This window comes from Gavialis gangeticus, unplaced genomic scaffold (genome assembly GCF_001723915.1).
Source record: "Gavialis gangeticus isolate Ggan-Ray unplaced genomic scaffold, GavGan_comp1, whole genome shotgun sequence".
Taxonomy (NCBI): domain Eukaryota; kingdom Metazoa; phylum Chordata; order Crocodylia; family Gavialidae; genus Gavialis; species Gavialis gangeticus.
In genome coordinates, this window is record NW_017729006.1 from 15,228,441 (window position 1) to 15,241,522 (window position 13,082).

General features: G+C 41.1%; 1 protein-coding gene across 2 annotated transcripts in view; it reads left to right on the plus strand.

Moving 5' to 3' along the window:
- The window catches only part of LOC109291752 (prostatic acid phosphatase-like), a 30,258-nt gene extending 18,961 nt beyond the window's left edge, over positions 1-11,297 (plus strand). Inside the window, exons 4-11 of one of the 2 annotated variants that reach the window (XM_019508847.1) lie at positions 1,338-1,490; positions 4,087-4,185; positions 5,664-5,768; positions 7,044-7,176; positions 7,450-7,532; positions 8,459-8,565; positions 9,585-9,754; positions 10,489-11,297. In XM_019508847.1, coding sequence (XP_019364392.1) covers positions 1,338-1,490; positions 4,087-4,185; positions 5,664-5,768; positions 7,044-7,176; positions 7,450-7,532; positions 8,459-8,565; positions 9,585-9,754; positions 10,489-10,607 — 969 coding nt within the window. In that variant the 3' untranslated portion in view covers positions 10,608-11,297. The remainder of the gene's footprint in view (positions 1-1,337; positions 1,491-4,086; positions 4,186-5,663; positions 5,769-7,043; positions 7,177-7,449; positions 7,533-8,458; positions 8,566-9,584; positions 9,755-10,488) is intronic. The other variant, XM_019508848.1, reaches the window with a different exon arrangement.
- Positions 11,298-13,082: the final 1,785 nt, after the last annotated feature.

Below are 13,082 nucleotides of genomic sequence, written 5' to 3' on the forward strand. Positions count from 1 at the left end.
GGAGGAGGAGAGCCAGAAGACAATCTCTCCCCAGTCCCCCCGCCTCTCAGAGGCAGGAGGCGGAGTAGGGAACCCTTCCCCCTGCCCCCTGCCCCCTGCCCCCAGCCCAGCACTGCATGGAGGGGGGAACCCCTATGGCAGGGAGGGGGCTTTTACCTCGCCCTCAACCCACTGAGCCGCTCTGAGAAGCAGGAGGCAGAGGAGGTGAATGCATCCCCCGGCCTGCCACCACACCCCACCCCCAGTGCCAGACTGGAGCATGCTTCTCTCCTCTCCTCCCCCACTCTTCCCCACAGAGGCCAGTGGCTGTAGAGCGGGCAGGATTGGGGCAATCCCAGCCCAGCCTGCCAGGCTGTGAGGGGGTGCTAAAAAGCCCCTGCCATAGGGGCTTTCCCAACCCCCATGCTATGCAGACCTGAGCTAGGGCAGCCTGAGGGTCTGTTCCCCTGCCCCTCATTCCACCAGGCTGAGAGGCACAAGCACAAAATGGGCTGGGGAGCAGAGGCTTTACTGCTTCAGCTCTGTGACAGCTGGGGGCAGGGCCAGCCCTGCTCTGCTGGAACAGACAGCACAGCCCAGGGCTGCAAAGTATGCTGGGATTCTGGGGGACTGTAAGTTAACTTGAGTTGGGAGGGGATCTGGGACAGAAGTTCCATAAATTGGTTTAACCTAAATCAGTTAAGTCTGATACTATATCCATCCAGGTTTATCTTAAACCAACTTTGGCCTGTTTGAAATTGGTTTATGTGCTGTTTTGTTACAAGTTTAAACCGGTTTCTGATCACTTATGCCAGTTTATGGGTAACTTCTGTCCCTAGCCTATGTAGGGTACAGGCAATCTGGGCCCTCCCACTGCACAAGTGCTCTGGACCACCCACACTATGCAGGTTGTGGGCCCCTAGGATTTCTCCTCTAAGCATGCTCCCCCAGCATCATGGGCTACACTGCCTCCACCCCAGAAGAAGCAGAAGCTGAAGGAGCCCAGAGATCCCAGCCACAGAAGAAGCAGGAGCAATGCTAAGAATGGCAACTAAGCGGGAACCCACTGCCTGCAGGTGGCATGCAGACCAAGAGCTGCTAGTTGGATAGCCCTGATCTACATGTTTGTTTTCTTCGGTGTTTAGATCCCAAAGTGAAAGGTACCTTAGAAAATCAATTTAGAAAATGAAGTATATTCCTAGAATCACGACTTCAGTGCTATTTAAATGGAGCATAAGGATAGACATCATGTTTTATAAATTATGGAAAACAAGGAATGAATGAAGGGCATCATGAAATAAAGACCTGGGTAAAATTGCCATTTTTTTAATTATTACCAATTGTTTGGTTTTTTCTAGGTGTACATTCAGAGCACAGACTACGATCGCACTCTCATGAGTGCTCAGACATATCTTGCTGGCCTCTTTCCACCGACAGGCAACCAAATCTGGAATCCCCGGATCCTTTGGCAACCCATCCCGGTTCACACCAGGCCACGGTCAGCAGAAAAGGTGAACACTGCTTCAGGACTTCCCACCTCTTGTTAGTAGAGCTGTATTTACTCTAGAAATGCAAAAACATGAAATAAAAGGTATTTTCTCATTCCCACTAATCCACTCCAACAGAAAATAGTTCTCCAAAGCTGTTAAACTACAGAAGTGTCTTGCTCTTGTATCCTATATCAGCTGTGTAAGAGTCCTCTTTCCACAGTAGCTTGTGAACGCACAATCTGTATTTCTCATCACCATCTTCAAGCAAAACTCTTACGTCATCTTGTCAAGAATGACTTTGGGCACTGTGATTGGGCTACCTTCCCCCAAACTCTACTTCTTTCTTTGCTAGTCAGGAATTAGTCAGCCAAACAGACCACTAAAGTGTTTTCAACTTTAAATGTCTCTATTACTATTTTTTTTATTGCAGCAGCACTAAAAAATTCTAATCACAGCATAGGTCTTTATTGCTCTAAGTAACATAAAAAATGACAAAAATGAGTGTCTGCCCTGAGGAGCTTCCTGTATAAGTGAATCTATTTCAGAAGTGACAGAACTGGTAGAACCTTTTACATAAACAACTCTTTTGGACAGACTCAGCCAAATATCTGCCCGAAGGTGGCTGTAATTCTGTGTAAACCAAAGATTTAACAAAGCCAGGGTGTGTGATGGACAGACAGGTTTCCTTTCCTGCCCTTTAATGTACTCTGTGGAAGTCTTCACAGTGAACAGGCCTCTTTTATAAGGCTCCACCACCCTCCTGCTCCAGAGATGGTCATGAACATTAAACCATTCCAAAGCCACATGTGAAAAAAGGGGGAAGGGTTTGCAAGGAAACTGGCTCAGAAACAATATGGCTCAGCTTGAACCTTTGTTTTTCCCTTAATTTAACCTTGTTTTCCTCTAAATGTGGGGTAGGAAAGTAAGCTTGAAGTCAGGAAATGCTTTGATAGATTCTGATAAGCATCAGAGCCATCAGATATTCATCCAAGCCAAGCCTCAAAACATTCTGAGTCAGCAATATAAAAGGAATCATAACAGACTGTTGTGAACTATGGGAAAAGGGACAGCCAATTTGCCTGTGAACTCAACTTGCCTGTCACTTCTGCAACTGTCCCAGATTGGGAGCAATGATACTTAGTTACAGTGCACCCCTGAACCAGCCTGAGGTTTCTGCTGAAAATGCCAGCCACCTATAAGAGCCAAAAACTGTGTCCTCCTAAAGGCTTTCCAGGGCCAGAAGACATGGCAAACTGAGAAATCAAAAACTATGAGCATGATGAAAAAAACCTTGTCACAATTTATGTTTTCAACCTACTGAGATCAATCAAAAAATGACAGGCAATAGCACTCAGTGCTACTTAATAAATAGGCCAAAAGGAGTGGCTTAATAACATGCAAAGGCTGATAATTAAGTCTTACAGTAGAAGCAGCATTTGTTATTGTGTAATTAAACAACATTCCAAAGCCTTGTATTTCTGCCTTTGGCCTCCACAGCGTACTGCTCTCATAGAAGAAGAACACGTACTCTGAAGGGTGTTGCAATATTTCCGGTTAAAAAAATGCTGTTAAATATGCTATTAGCTAACAACTGCTACAGTTTCTGCACTCGTTAAAGAAGGCCAGGCAAGACTTACTAGCTATTTAAGTTTCACTGAAGCATCAAAGGAGGAGTTAAGTGATGAGGGTCCTCTGTACAGAGTGCATTTCACTCCTAGTATATTAGGTAGTAATGATGCTGCTATGCAGCCTGTCACAATTCATTTGCCCTTTTTAATTCAAGGGATCTAGCCATTTCAGAATACTCCTACAGTGTCATGGCACTGTGGTTCTATCAAAAAAAAGTCTATTTTTATACCTGAATTGTGGAACAAATTTTCAGCAGTCCTCCACTGTATCAATGATGCATTTGATATGGAAATAAGAAGTGGGGAAAGGTGACTTCAAACCATCTTTATTTTCTTGATCCTGAGGATTAGTATAACCTCAAGCCTGCTTGATAGGGTCATTCTGGCAGCCAAGTATCTGCTATAACAGGGGTGTCAAACTCACCCTGGGCTAGATTTGGATCCCAGGGGTTCCTCCAGGAGCACAGCTGCAGGCCGAGATGCAGGTCCCAGGGGATGTAGGGAGCAGCAGTGGTGGCAGGAGTCCAGGCGCAGTGGTGGGGATCTGGCAGCCCAGGTCAAGCAGCAGACCAGGTTAAGGGACTGCAGCAAAGCAATTAAGAGCTATACTTGCACAGCACTCATACCCTCACCACAAATGGCTATATCCATCAGGACCCAAAGGTCCCAAATTCTGTGACAGGCCTTACCCCCTAGCTCCACCCCCGACTTCTGGTAGCTCAGCAGGCTAGATAGAAGGGATCCATCAGCTAGATCTAGCCCACAGGCTATGCATTTGACACCCCTGAGCCAGAGTACCAGCATCCCAGCAGAATCATTCTCTGCCCAGTATCTAGGCAATTTGTGCCAACAGATTGGGACAAAATAGCCATAACTGACTCTGATGTACAATGATTAAGTTCTGAGTGATAGATGCACTCAAAAATCTGATTTAGGTTAGATAGCTGCAGTGTGTTTACATTTACTATAAGTTTACTCTTTTATTCCAGATGCTGCATTTTCCTATTCCTAACTGTCCACGTTATGATGAACTACAGAATGAAACCCAAGCATCTAGTGAACTTCAAAACAGGATGCAACCCTACCTGGTAAGAATTTAAACTTAAGGAATCCTAGCATTGGATCATATCTCTGTACTGACATGCCTGTTAAAGGCTCCTGCAGAGAAATAGCCTCTTGTTAAAAGTAAAGTTACAAAATAGGCCAGTTTTACTGTAAAATTATTCCTGATACCTCTGAAAGCAAAACATTTAATAAAATATACTTACCTTTTTTTTAGATCATAATTTGGTACCCACTGTCTCAGGCTATTTAAAATAATAAAAAAGAGTTGGAACAGACCTCAGGTCATCTAACTTAAAACCCTGCTCAAAGCAAAAGCATCCCCATTTGCCTAACCTGTACTTGAAGCTTCCAATGGCCGAGATTCCACAGCCTCCATAGGTAATCTGTTTCGATGCTTCAGCACCTTCAGAGTAAGGAAGTTCTTCCTAATATCCAACCTAAAACTCCCTTATTGCAATTTAAACCCATTACTTTCTATACTGTCCCCTGTGAACACAGAAAACAGTTGATCACCATCCATCTTCTCTTCACCAGCCTAAACAACCCATTTGCCCAACCTTTTCTCAGAGGTCTAGAAAGCATGCCATATAATCATGTTTGTCAATCTCCTCTGGACTCTTTCTAATTTGCCCACATCCCTCTCAAAGTGTGACATCCCTTTTGAAGTGTGAAGCCCAAAAGTGGAGTAGGTCTCACTTCAGGTGAGACTTCGCAAGTGCTGAATAAAGTAGAAAAATCACTTCCTGTAACTTACATATAAAACTCCTGTTAATATATCTCAGTATGAGATATATGAGTTAATATATCTCAGTATCCACTTTTTTTTGCAGCTGTATCACACAGTTAACTCGCATTCAGTCTGTGGATCACTATAACCCCTACTTCATTTCTTGAAGAATTACAGTCTCACCATTCTGTATTTGTGCATTTGATTGTTCTGTCCTGAGTGAAATACCTTATATCTATTATTAAATTTAGTCAAATATATTTCAGAACATTTTCCCACTTCATTGAGGTCATTCTGAATCTTAATCCTGTCCTCCTGGTAGTTATGACACCCAGCATGGTGTCATCTGCAAATATATACTAAATATACACTCAATTCCAAACTACAAGTCATTCATGAAGCTATTGACAAGTATCAGACCCAGGACAGATCCTTGGGAGCCTTACTTGATATCTTCTTTCAGTTAGACTTTGAGCCATTAATGAGCCACTCTTCTTTAAGCAGGATGATCCAACCAATTATGCACCTACTTTATACCAGTTTCAAGTGGGCCGTATATCCTTAGCTTCCTTATGAGAGAGTCGTGATCCACAAAGCCTGTCACTTTGTCATAGAAAGAAATCAGGTTGGCTAAGCTTTTGACAGTAAAAATGCCCTGAATTAGGACTGCTCACATAGATGTTTTCCAGGATGGGGATCTATGAGTCCATATGTACTCAGTGCACACAAAGATATTTTTTGTGGCGTTTTATTCCTTTTATTTCTGTCTTTCAGGATTTTTTACAGACTGTGGCAGTAAATTCAGGATACGAGATGGACATTCTCAAAACAGTGGGCAACTTCAAAATCTGGAATACATATGATACTCTACTTTGTGAGGTATTAAAAAGAGAGAGCCAGAAAACAAATAATGCCTAAGACTTTATCCAACCAAACAAAGCCATTTAGTTTCAATAGAATAGATTATCCGCTGTTTTGCCCTGAATTTGCTTTCTTTATGGCAGAGTTTAACAATAAAGCACAGTTTAGTGCATTGAAAAGGATTTGCTCAAAGTATAATTCACAGTTTATAAAATACTCTATTTCTTCCCATTGTTTATCATCTCAAAGCTGGGAACAGAAATACACTGTTATGCTATTTTCTCTTTTTTACCTCCCACTGTGATATGTGGTTGTTCAAGGGTTCTGAATAGCTCAAATCGATTTTCTTATAGAAAAGTAAAGAATTCACTTTAAAACAACGAGTAAGTGTAGTAAATGCTTAGTTGGATGATTTTAAAATAGGAGGCAGCAGCAGGATCTAGCGGTTAGAACAGGGAAGTGGAAGTCAGGATGATAAGATTATATCCTGAAGACCAAGTGTAAGAAAATAGCAAGAGGAATCTGGCCAAGAGAGCACATGCACGTGCCCTGCAGTCCTTTACATGGAGCATGTCTACATGAGACATTTACTATGCAATTAACTAATTAGCTATGTAGTAAACTTCTCAGTGTCTATTAGGCTCAAGTAGATTAATTTACTCCACAGTAAATACCACTTGTAAATATAAGTACTATCCTGCTATGGACTAAAACACTCTATAACAGCACATGTGTAGACATTGGAGGGGCCAGCTGGGGCACAAGGATACTTCATTGCGGGGGCTGCCTGCTGGTTAGCCCCGCACTGAAGCTACCTTGTGCCCTAGCCACAGCATGTTGAGCTGGGGGAGAAGCCTGGGCTGGCAGGCTGAAACCAAGGCTTCCTGCCAGCAGGGGCTGCTCCAACCCAGCTCCATGTGCTGTGCATGAATAAACTCCAAAGCTTATTGCACTGGAGTTAATTGCTCCTGGGCATGCATTCAAATGGCAATAAGCTCTGGAGTTTATTCAGGCACAGTAATATCATAGGTAGACACACCCACTGACTAGCAAAAACAGAGGAGGGGAGTCGATACAGCTATAAATAAACTGTATCTATTACAGTGGAGCTCCCTCCACTATGAGGAACCTTCTTAAAAGAAAAAGTGCTTTTTAGGGAAGATGCCATGAAATTATGTTGTACTGCTATGAAACTGGGGCAAGCATGGGGACTCCAAAGTCAATCATATAAGGTTGGACAGGAGGAAATGAATAGGAAAAAGAATAATTTTACTTTCCTTTTTTTTGCTGTAGAGAATTCACAATTATACTGTCCCTGAATGGGCCACCAAAGATTTCACAGACAAGATGGAGAGGCTGACAGAATTATCCTTATTGTCATTATTTGGAATATACAAAACAGAAGAGAAATCACGGCTTCAAGGAGGTAAATATAAAATGCACAACTCTCTGAAAGGAAGCACTGATGTTTGTGTGCCAAATACGTATATTTACGCATGTAAAACTACTGAAACAGCACCATGATTCGTATCTAAGTATGTTAGATGCCAGATGAAAATATGCATTTTTAAACATGGATTTTTGCATGACTGACAAGGTGGTGAAGTGTAGATATGCCTTTAGTTTTCCTAGTTTGTAAGATTTAGGGACTTCAATAAGAAAGTTATTCATATCATCATTTTCCCCCATATACTTTAAGGTGTCCTCGTGAATGATATTTTAAAAAACATTAAAAAAGCTGCTAATCCTTCCAACAAGAGAAAACTTAGGATCTATTCTGCAGTAAGTATCTTTGGGTTTGGTCTTTGTTTTTTTTTTTAATGTACAGTTGATGGGACTGTGATTGGGAATGTAGCAGAAGGGGCTTTGCATGGCTTGGCTTAGAAGCAATAACACCTTAATCACAAGTACTGGGAAAAACATATAAGCAATGTTAACAACTCTTTTGTTATGACATCTTTTCGATATTAAAAGAAAAAATCAGATCCCTTCTCCAAACTAAGACCAGGAATGACGTGATAAAATTGGATTTGTTATCTAACTGGATAAAATTTATGCAACATGATACAGGAAACATAGGATGCACTCCTCAATTCAAGTGAACTTGTGCTTATTATTGTACAGCAAGGGAGCTCATGGGTGGAGAGCCAAGAAGTGAGGCCCGCTGCTGCAGGCTGTGCAGGAGATGCCTGTGCATGCACAATGCAGGGGACGGGGAGAGTGTCTGTGGGCACATGGTGCCCAGGGGGAGCACCAGTGCACACATAGCATGTACCCTGGGGGCTCATGGGCCCTGTGGCATGCAGCTCCCCCCAGTGCGGCCTAGGGAACATACAGGCCCTGGCCACTTAGAAATGGGACAATCCTGATTTAACTTATAAAGTATTTAGGGTCATCTTTATGTGCTGTATAAGGATTAAAACACAACAGTTTGAATGTATTTATATCACATTCTGTGAGTATATTCACAGTGGTCACACCAGGAAAAGATTTTAATTTCTTCCCCTTCAGCTGTTTTCTACGGGTTTTCCTGACAAGGGGACAACTGGGAGAAATAAAAAAACAAAACAAAACAACAGGTCATGAGTACAATTTTACTCTCATACTTTTCACCAAAACTAGTAAGATTGGAGGAGAAAGGGACAGGGATAAAAACACTAAAAAGCAACTATTGTATTTCACAGGAACATGTTTTTCTTTTTTTATAGCATGACACTACAATCGGTGCCCTGCAGGTGGCACTCAATATTTTCAATGGAAAACTGCCTCCATACTCTGCCTGCCAGTTTTTTGAACTCTATCAAGAAAGTAGTGGGCAAGTATAGATCTGCAACGTGCAAATATATTTGCTTTGAAATGCCAATTTTCTGACCTCTTAGGAGTATTTTAGGGAGAGAAAAAAAATCTAATAGTATTTTACTGAACAGTTCATATGCACAATGCTACATAAAATGCATTAAGAACCAATGATCATTTCAAATCCCAGTCCGTGCACGGTGGGTGTGTACATATGAGAAAGGTTAATTTAAACAGGGAACTCCGGTTTATTAGTGAGAAATAAATAGATAGATTATTGTCCCTATTTCCTTAAAACGGTACGGATACCACTTGAAGGTACTTCATAAAGCTTCTCTCAATCAAGCAACATCCTTTTTTTAGAACATGATCATACTTCCATTTAGTACAGGACTTGCATCTTAAGAAGTTTGAGCTTTGAAGATACAGGTTTCCCTCACTTCCTGTTGTACATGCGTTCCTGGAAAATGGCGCATAACTCGAATTTGCATAAAGGGAACCCATTTTACAATGTAACTAATAGGCATATGTTCCAAGACCTCAACTGTACTGACCCTCAGACCTATTTCTATGACTTTTACAAGACAATTTTGGTACTCACCAACAGCAGACAGTACATACAAGCACATGGCGCTATCATAATGGGGATGGCAACTACAGAAACACGTGTCACAGACAACGAGCGAGGAGCACAGATCCACACAGGAAACTATATTTTGGTGCACTTCACTCTCACAATGCACCACACAAAGCAGCTGACTGCAGGCTTCCACCACACTGATTGCATAAGAGTGAATTTACCTTGCATATAATACACTTTTGGTATAAAAAGGGTCATCGCATAAGAGTGAATTTGCATATACAGAACCTACGTAAAGCGATGGAAACCTGTATATTTGCAAGGTTTTTATTCTCTAAGAAATTGTTTGAGAATCACTTTTGTTAAAGCCTGTAATTTGCAACGCCATGCGTGTTTGACCAGGAATTCTCAGATGTATGGATCTAACCTTCCTTTTTCTTTCATATGCTGTATATCAGGCAGTACAGCATTGAAATGTACTACCGAAATGACACATCAAAGGATCCTTATCTGATCACTCTGCCAGGCTGCACACCTGCTTGTCCCCTTGAGAAGTTTACTGAACTGGTTTCTCCTGTTCTAGTGGAAGACTGGTCCAAAGCATGTGGAAATAAAGACATAATGAGAGGTAATATAATAATGCCATGTATTTTCTGCTCGTGGCATCTAAGCAGTAATTGCAGGAATGGCTGCAGGATTAATAAGTTTGCAAAGTGATGCTTTAAAATAATAGCCTGTCCTTCTGTTAAAAAATATGGGCCAAATTCACCACTGATAGGAAGTGAGATATAAATTACATTTTCTTGTACCAGGGAATTCCTGTACATAGAAAGGGGACCTTCACCCTGAGGGCAGTGTGACTGTCAGTGTTCCTCTTCAGTATTGCAGTGGTGGAAAACCAGCTTTACTTCATGGTCAGGACTTTGTAAGTGTGTTACTGAGGCTTCTGAGGGGAAGAAAACTGAATAAAAGCATCATTCAGCACTTCTGGCCATGTCCCCTTCCAGCCCACAGCTTGGGTTTTCCTTTCCAGTGCTTTCCATTGTCACCATCCCACATGGTGTACAGCTCTGAAATCACAACACATTCTTATCTATGGAGTAAGAACCACTTATATGCCTCAAGCTGAGTATCTAAGTGATTCTAGGAATGGGGTATATGTATTTATATATGTATACCATGTATAGATGTAACCAGATACACAGAGGCATGTTCTAAAGAACAAGATTTGACTATAAAAATATTTTTATGATAAATATTTATAATTCAGGCTATGGTATGAAAAAAAAAAAAAATCAACATGCCACTCATTGATACATTTTCTTAACATGCATGGTTTTCTTTTTTCTCCTTTCTTCAAAGAAATATTCCTAGGATTGGATTTTGTCATTGCCGTGTTGTTCGTCTTTAACCTTGTGCTGTTATATCTCTTCTACCAGTTTGGAAGGTGCAGGCGTAGAAACACTTATGAAAACCTTTAAAAGGAAGTTAAAAAAAATGGGAGAAAGAAACTGGAAAACTTCTGGAGCAGACAGATGTCTTTTATTGTTTTTAAACTGCTCTCAAAGAAATGTTCTACATCCTGCAATTGTGTTTGGTCAAATCAAGCATAAGAAGTAAAACTGAGTAACAAAAGCTTGTGAAACAATATTTGTAAAACACCGCATCTTCTGTAAGGAGCATCACTGAAATGAACCCATGTTCAGAGCTTACCTTTATATTATGAATGAGTTAACTACAGATAAAGATTTGTATAATGATTTTTATATTAATTATTGATGCTTCCAGTGGAGAAAGAGAGAATGACTGATTTTTCCCCCTACTTGTATGTTTGGGTATGGATTATCATTGGTTTCACTTTTGTCACAATAATTTTGGTTGCAAATCAGTCTGTATTATTTTCCTTACTAATTATACAAGTTTATGTTTTTGAAATTTTCAGCAGGTAAAAGCATGAACATGCTGGTACTGGTTGATACCATTATTTGCACACACAGTTACCATATTATCTGCCAAACAATAGTCAGTTTGCTTTGCAAAGATGTTATGCGTCTGTAACTCTCTTTCAAATCTGTTGAAACTCTGGGTGTTAACTATCATATCTGCAAATCAGGCCAGAAGCCTAGTACCATGGGATTCTGGTTGACGCCTATACTCCTTACATACTATGGTAGTACAAATAAATTAAAATAATATGTCCATTTTCCATCATTCACACTGCTCTCACATCACTCTGTCCGTCTTGAAGTTTCTAATCACGATTCTCAGTATTATTTCTCCATCCCTCACCTCTGGATTTACCTTGACAACTTTTAATATTAAACTCATCAGGATGTATGTTACAAATAACTCATAGTCCTGTCCAAAAACTAAATTATGAACTGCTCTGATTTTTTTCTATGCTGCATCTCTTTCATGGACCATGTTATATCAGTTCAGACTGTAAGCTCTACAGAGCAGGGTTCTTGTTTCAATATATATGTATCAAATGTCACATGCACTAAGTCTCAGGTATACCCAAGCCTAATGGCTCACTGAGCCTGTGGTTAAGGAATGCCAGTTTCTATAAGTAAGGGACTGATGTGGCTAGCCTCCCATCCAGCCTTCTTTGCATAAGCTGTTTATAGCTGGCCAACTTTTGGCTCAAGTTTGCAGCAGGGGTCAAACATGCCACTGAAGCTTTAGCAAGGTGCCTTAACTGCTTGGTAGCAAACATGCTGCTGGTGCTTCATAAATTATTACTACTAATAAGCATATACTGATGGAATAGATTATTATTGTCAAAAACAAGAATAATTTTAAGGATTTTTATGTTATGGTGATACAAAGTATGGGGTTGGCCACACTGCACTGTACACATTAGAAATGTAATGTAGAAGGGCCCTGTTACACCTTATACTGTAAGCCACACAGGAGTTAGTGCTCGCTCGAGTTTGGAGCAATCACACTTCAGACCAGCAGGGGCCTTAAGGACTGAAAGGTAAGAATCCCATCCTCCCCTTTCCCCCTTCCACAAGTAAGCAAGTGGGGGGATAATAAGCAGTGATCTGGGCTACTGAGGCAGAGGGCTCAGTCCAAGCCAGTGGGCGACAGGGTGTGGGTGCAGTGTTTACACTAAGGTGTAGCCTAGAGTGGGTACACCTTAATGTAACATGAGCTAGGTAACATGGATCAGAGATAATCCTGCCCTGGAATGGTGTAACTTTAAGCCATTTAACAAGTGCTTAAAAGTAGTTTCAGGTGTTAATATGTGGACAGTCCAGGTGCTAAGAGCTCCAGGAGCCACCCAAATTACTGTGTAACAAGCCTCTTAGACATATGGACACTAAAGGCAGGAACAGAAAGTATGATATTAAAGACTGCAAACGTGAAGCTTCCCAAGTGCCCTTTTTCCTGCAGTAACTTGAGCAGCTCAAGTGACCAACTTCTGAAGTACTGTTTCCTGCTCGGTCAGATTTCACAAATAACCCTGACATTAAAACTGCCCTATTTGTGTTGGGGAAGTGTCATGATCAAATGATGGGTTTAGTTCCTAGGTGATGTTTGATGTACAATGTATTTGTGCAATGCTACTGAAAAAAATAAATGGTATCTTTAAACAATGTTTTAAAGAAACTAGCTTCATTATAACAGATATTTCTGATACTGGGAACCTGTATGCAATGATAGAGTTGAGATATGTCCAGACTGAAGTCAAAGCTATAGCTACAGCATGTGTAGGTACACCTGGGCTAGTTTTAAACTCTCTAGCTTGGTGCTGCTAACACTGCAACTGTGCCAGCACAGAGTTCAGTGAAAGAAAGACTCACCCAGTAACTTCAATAAATACTCAAGCAATTAGCTTAAACTGAACCTTGTGGCCAGGGACAGATGTTACACATAAACTGGTTTAAGTGATCAGAAACTGGTTTAAACCTGTAACAGAACAGATGTTCAGTGCACATAAACCAGTTTGA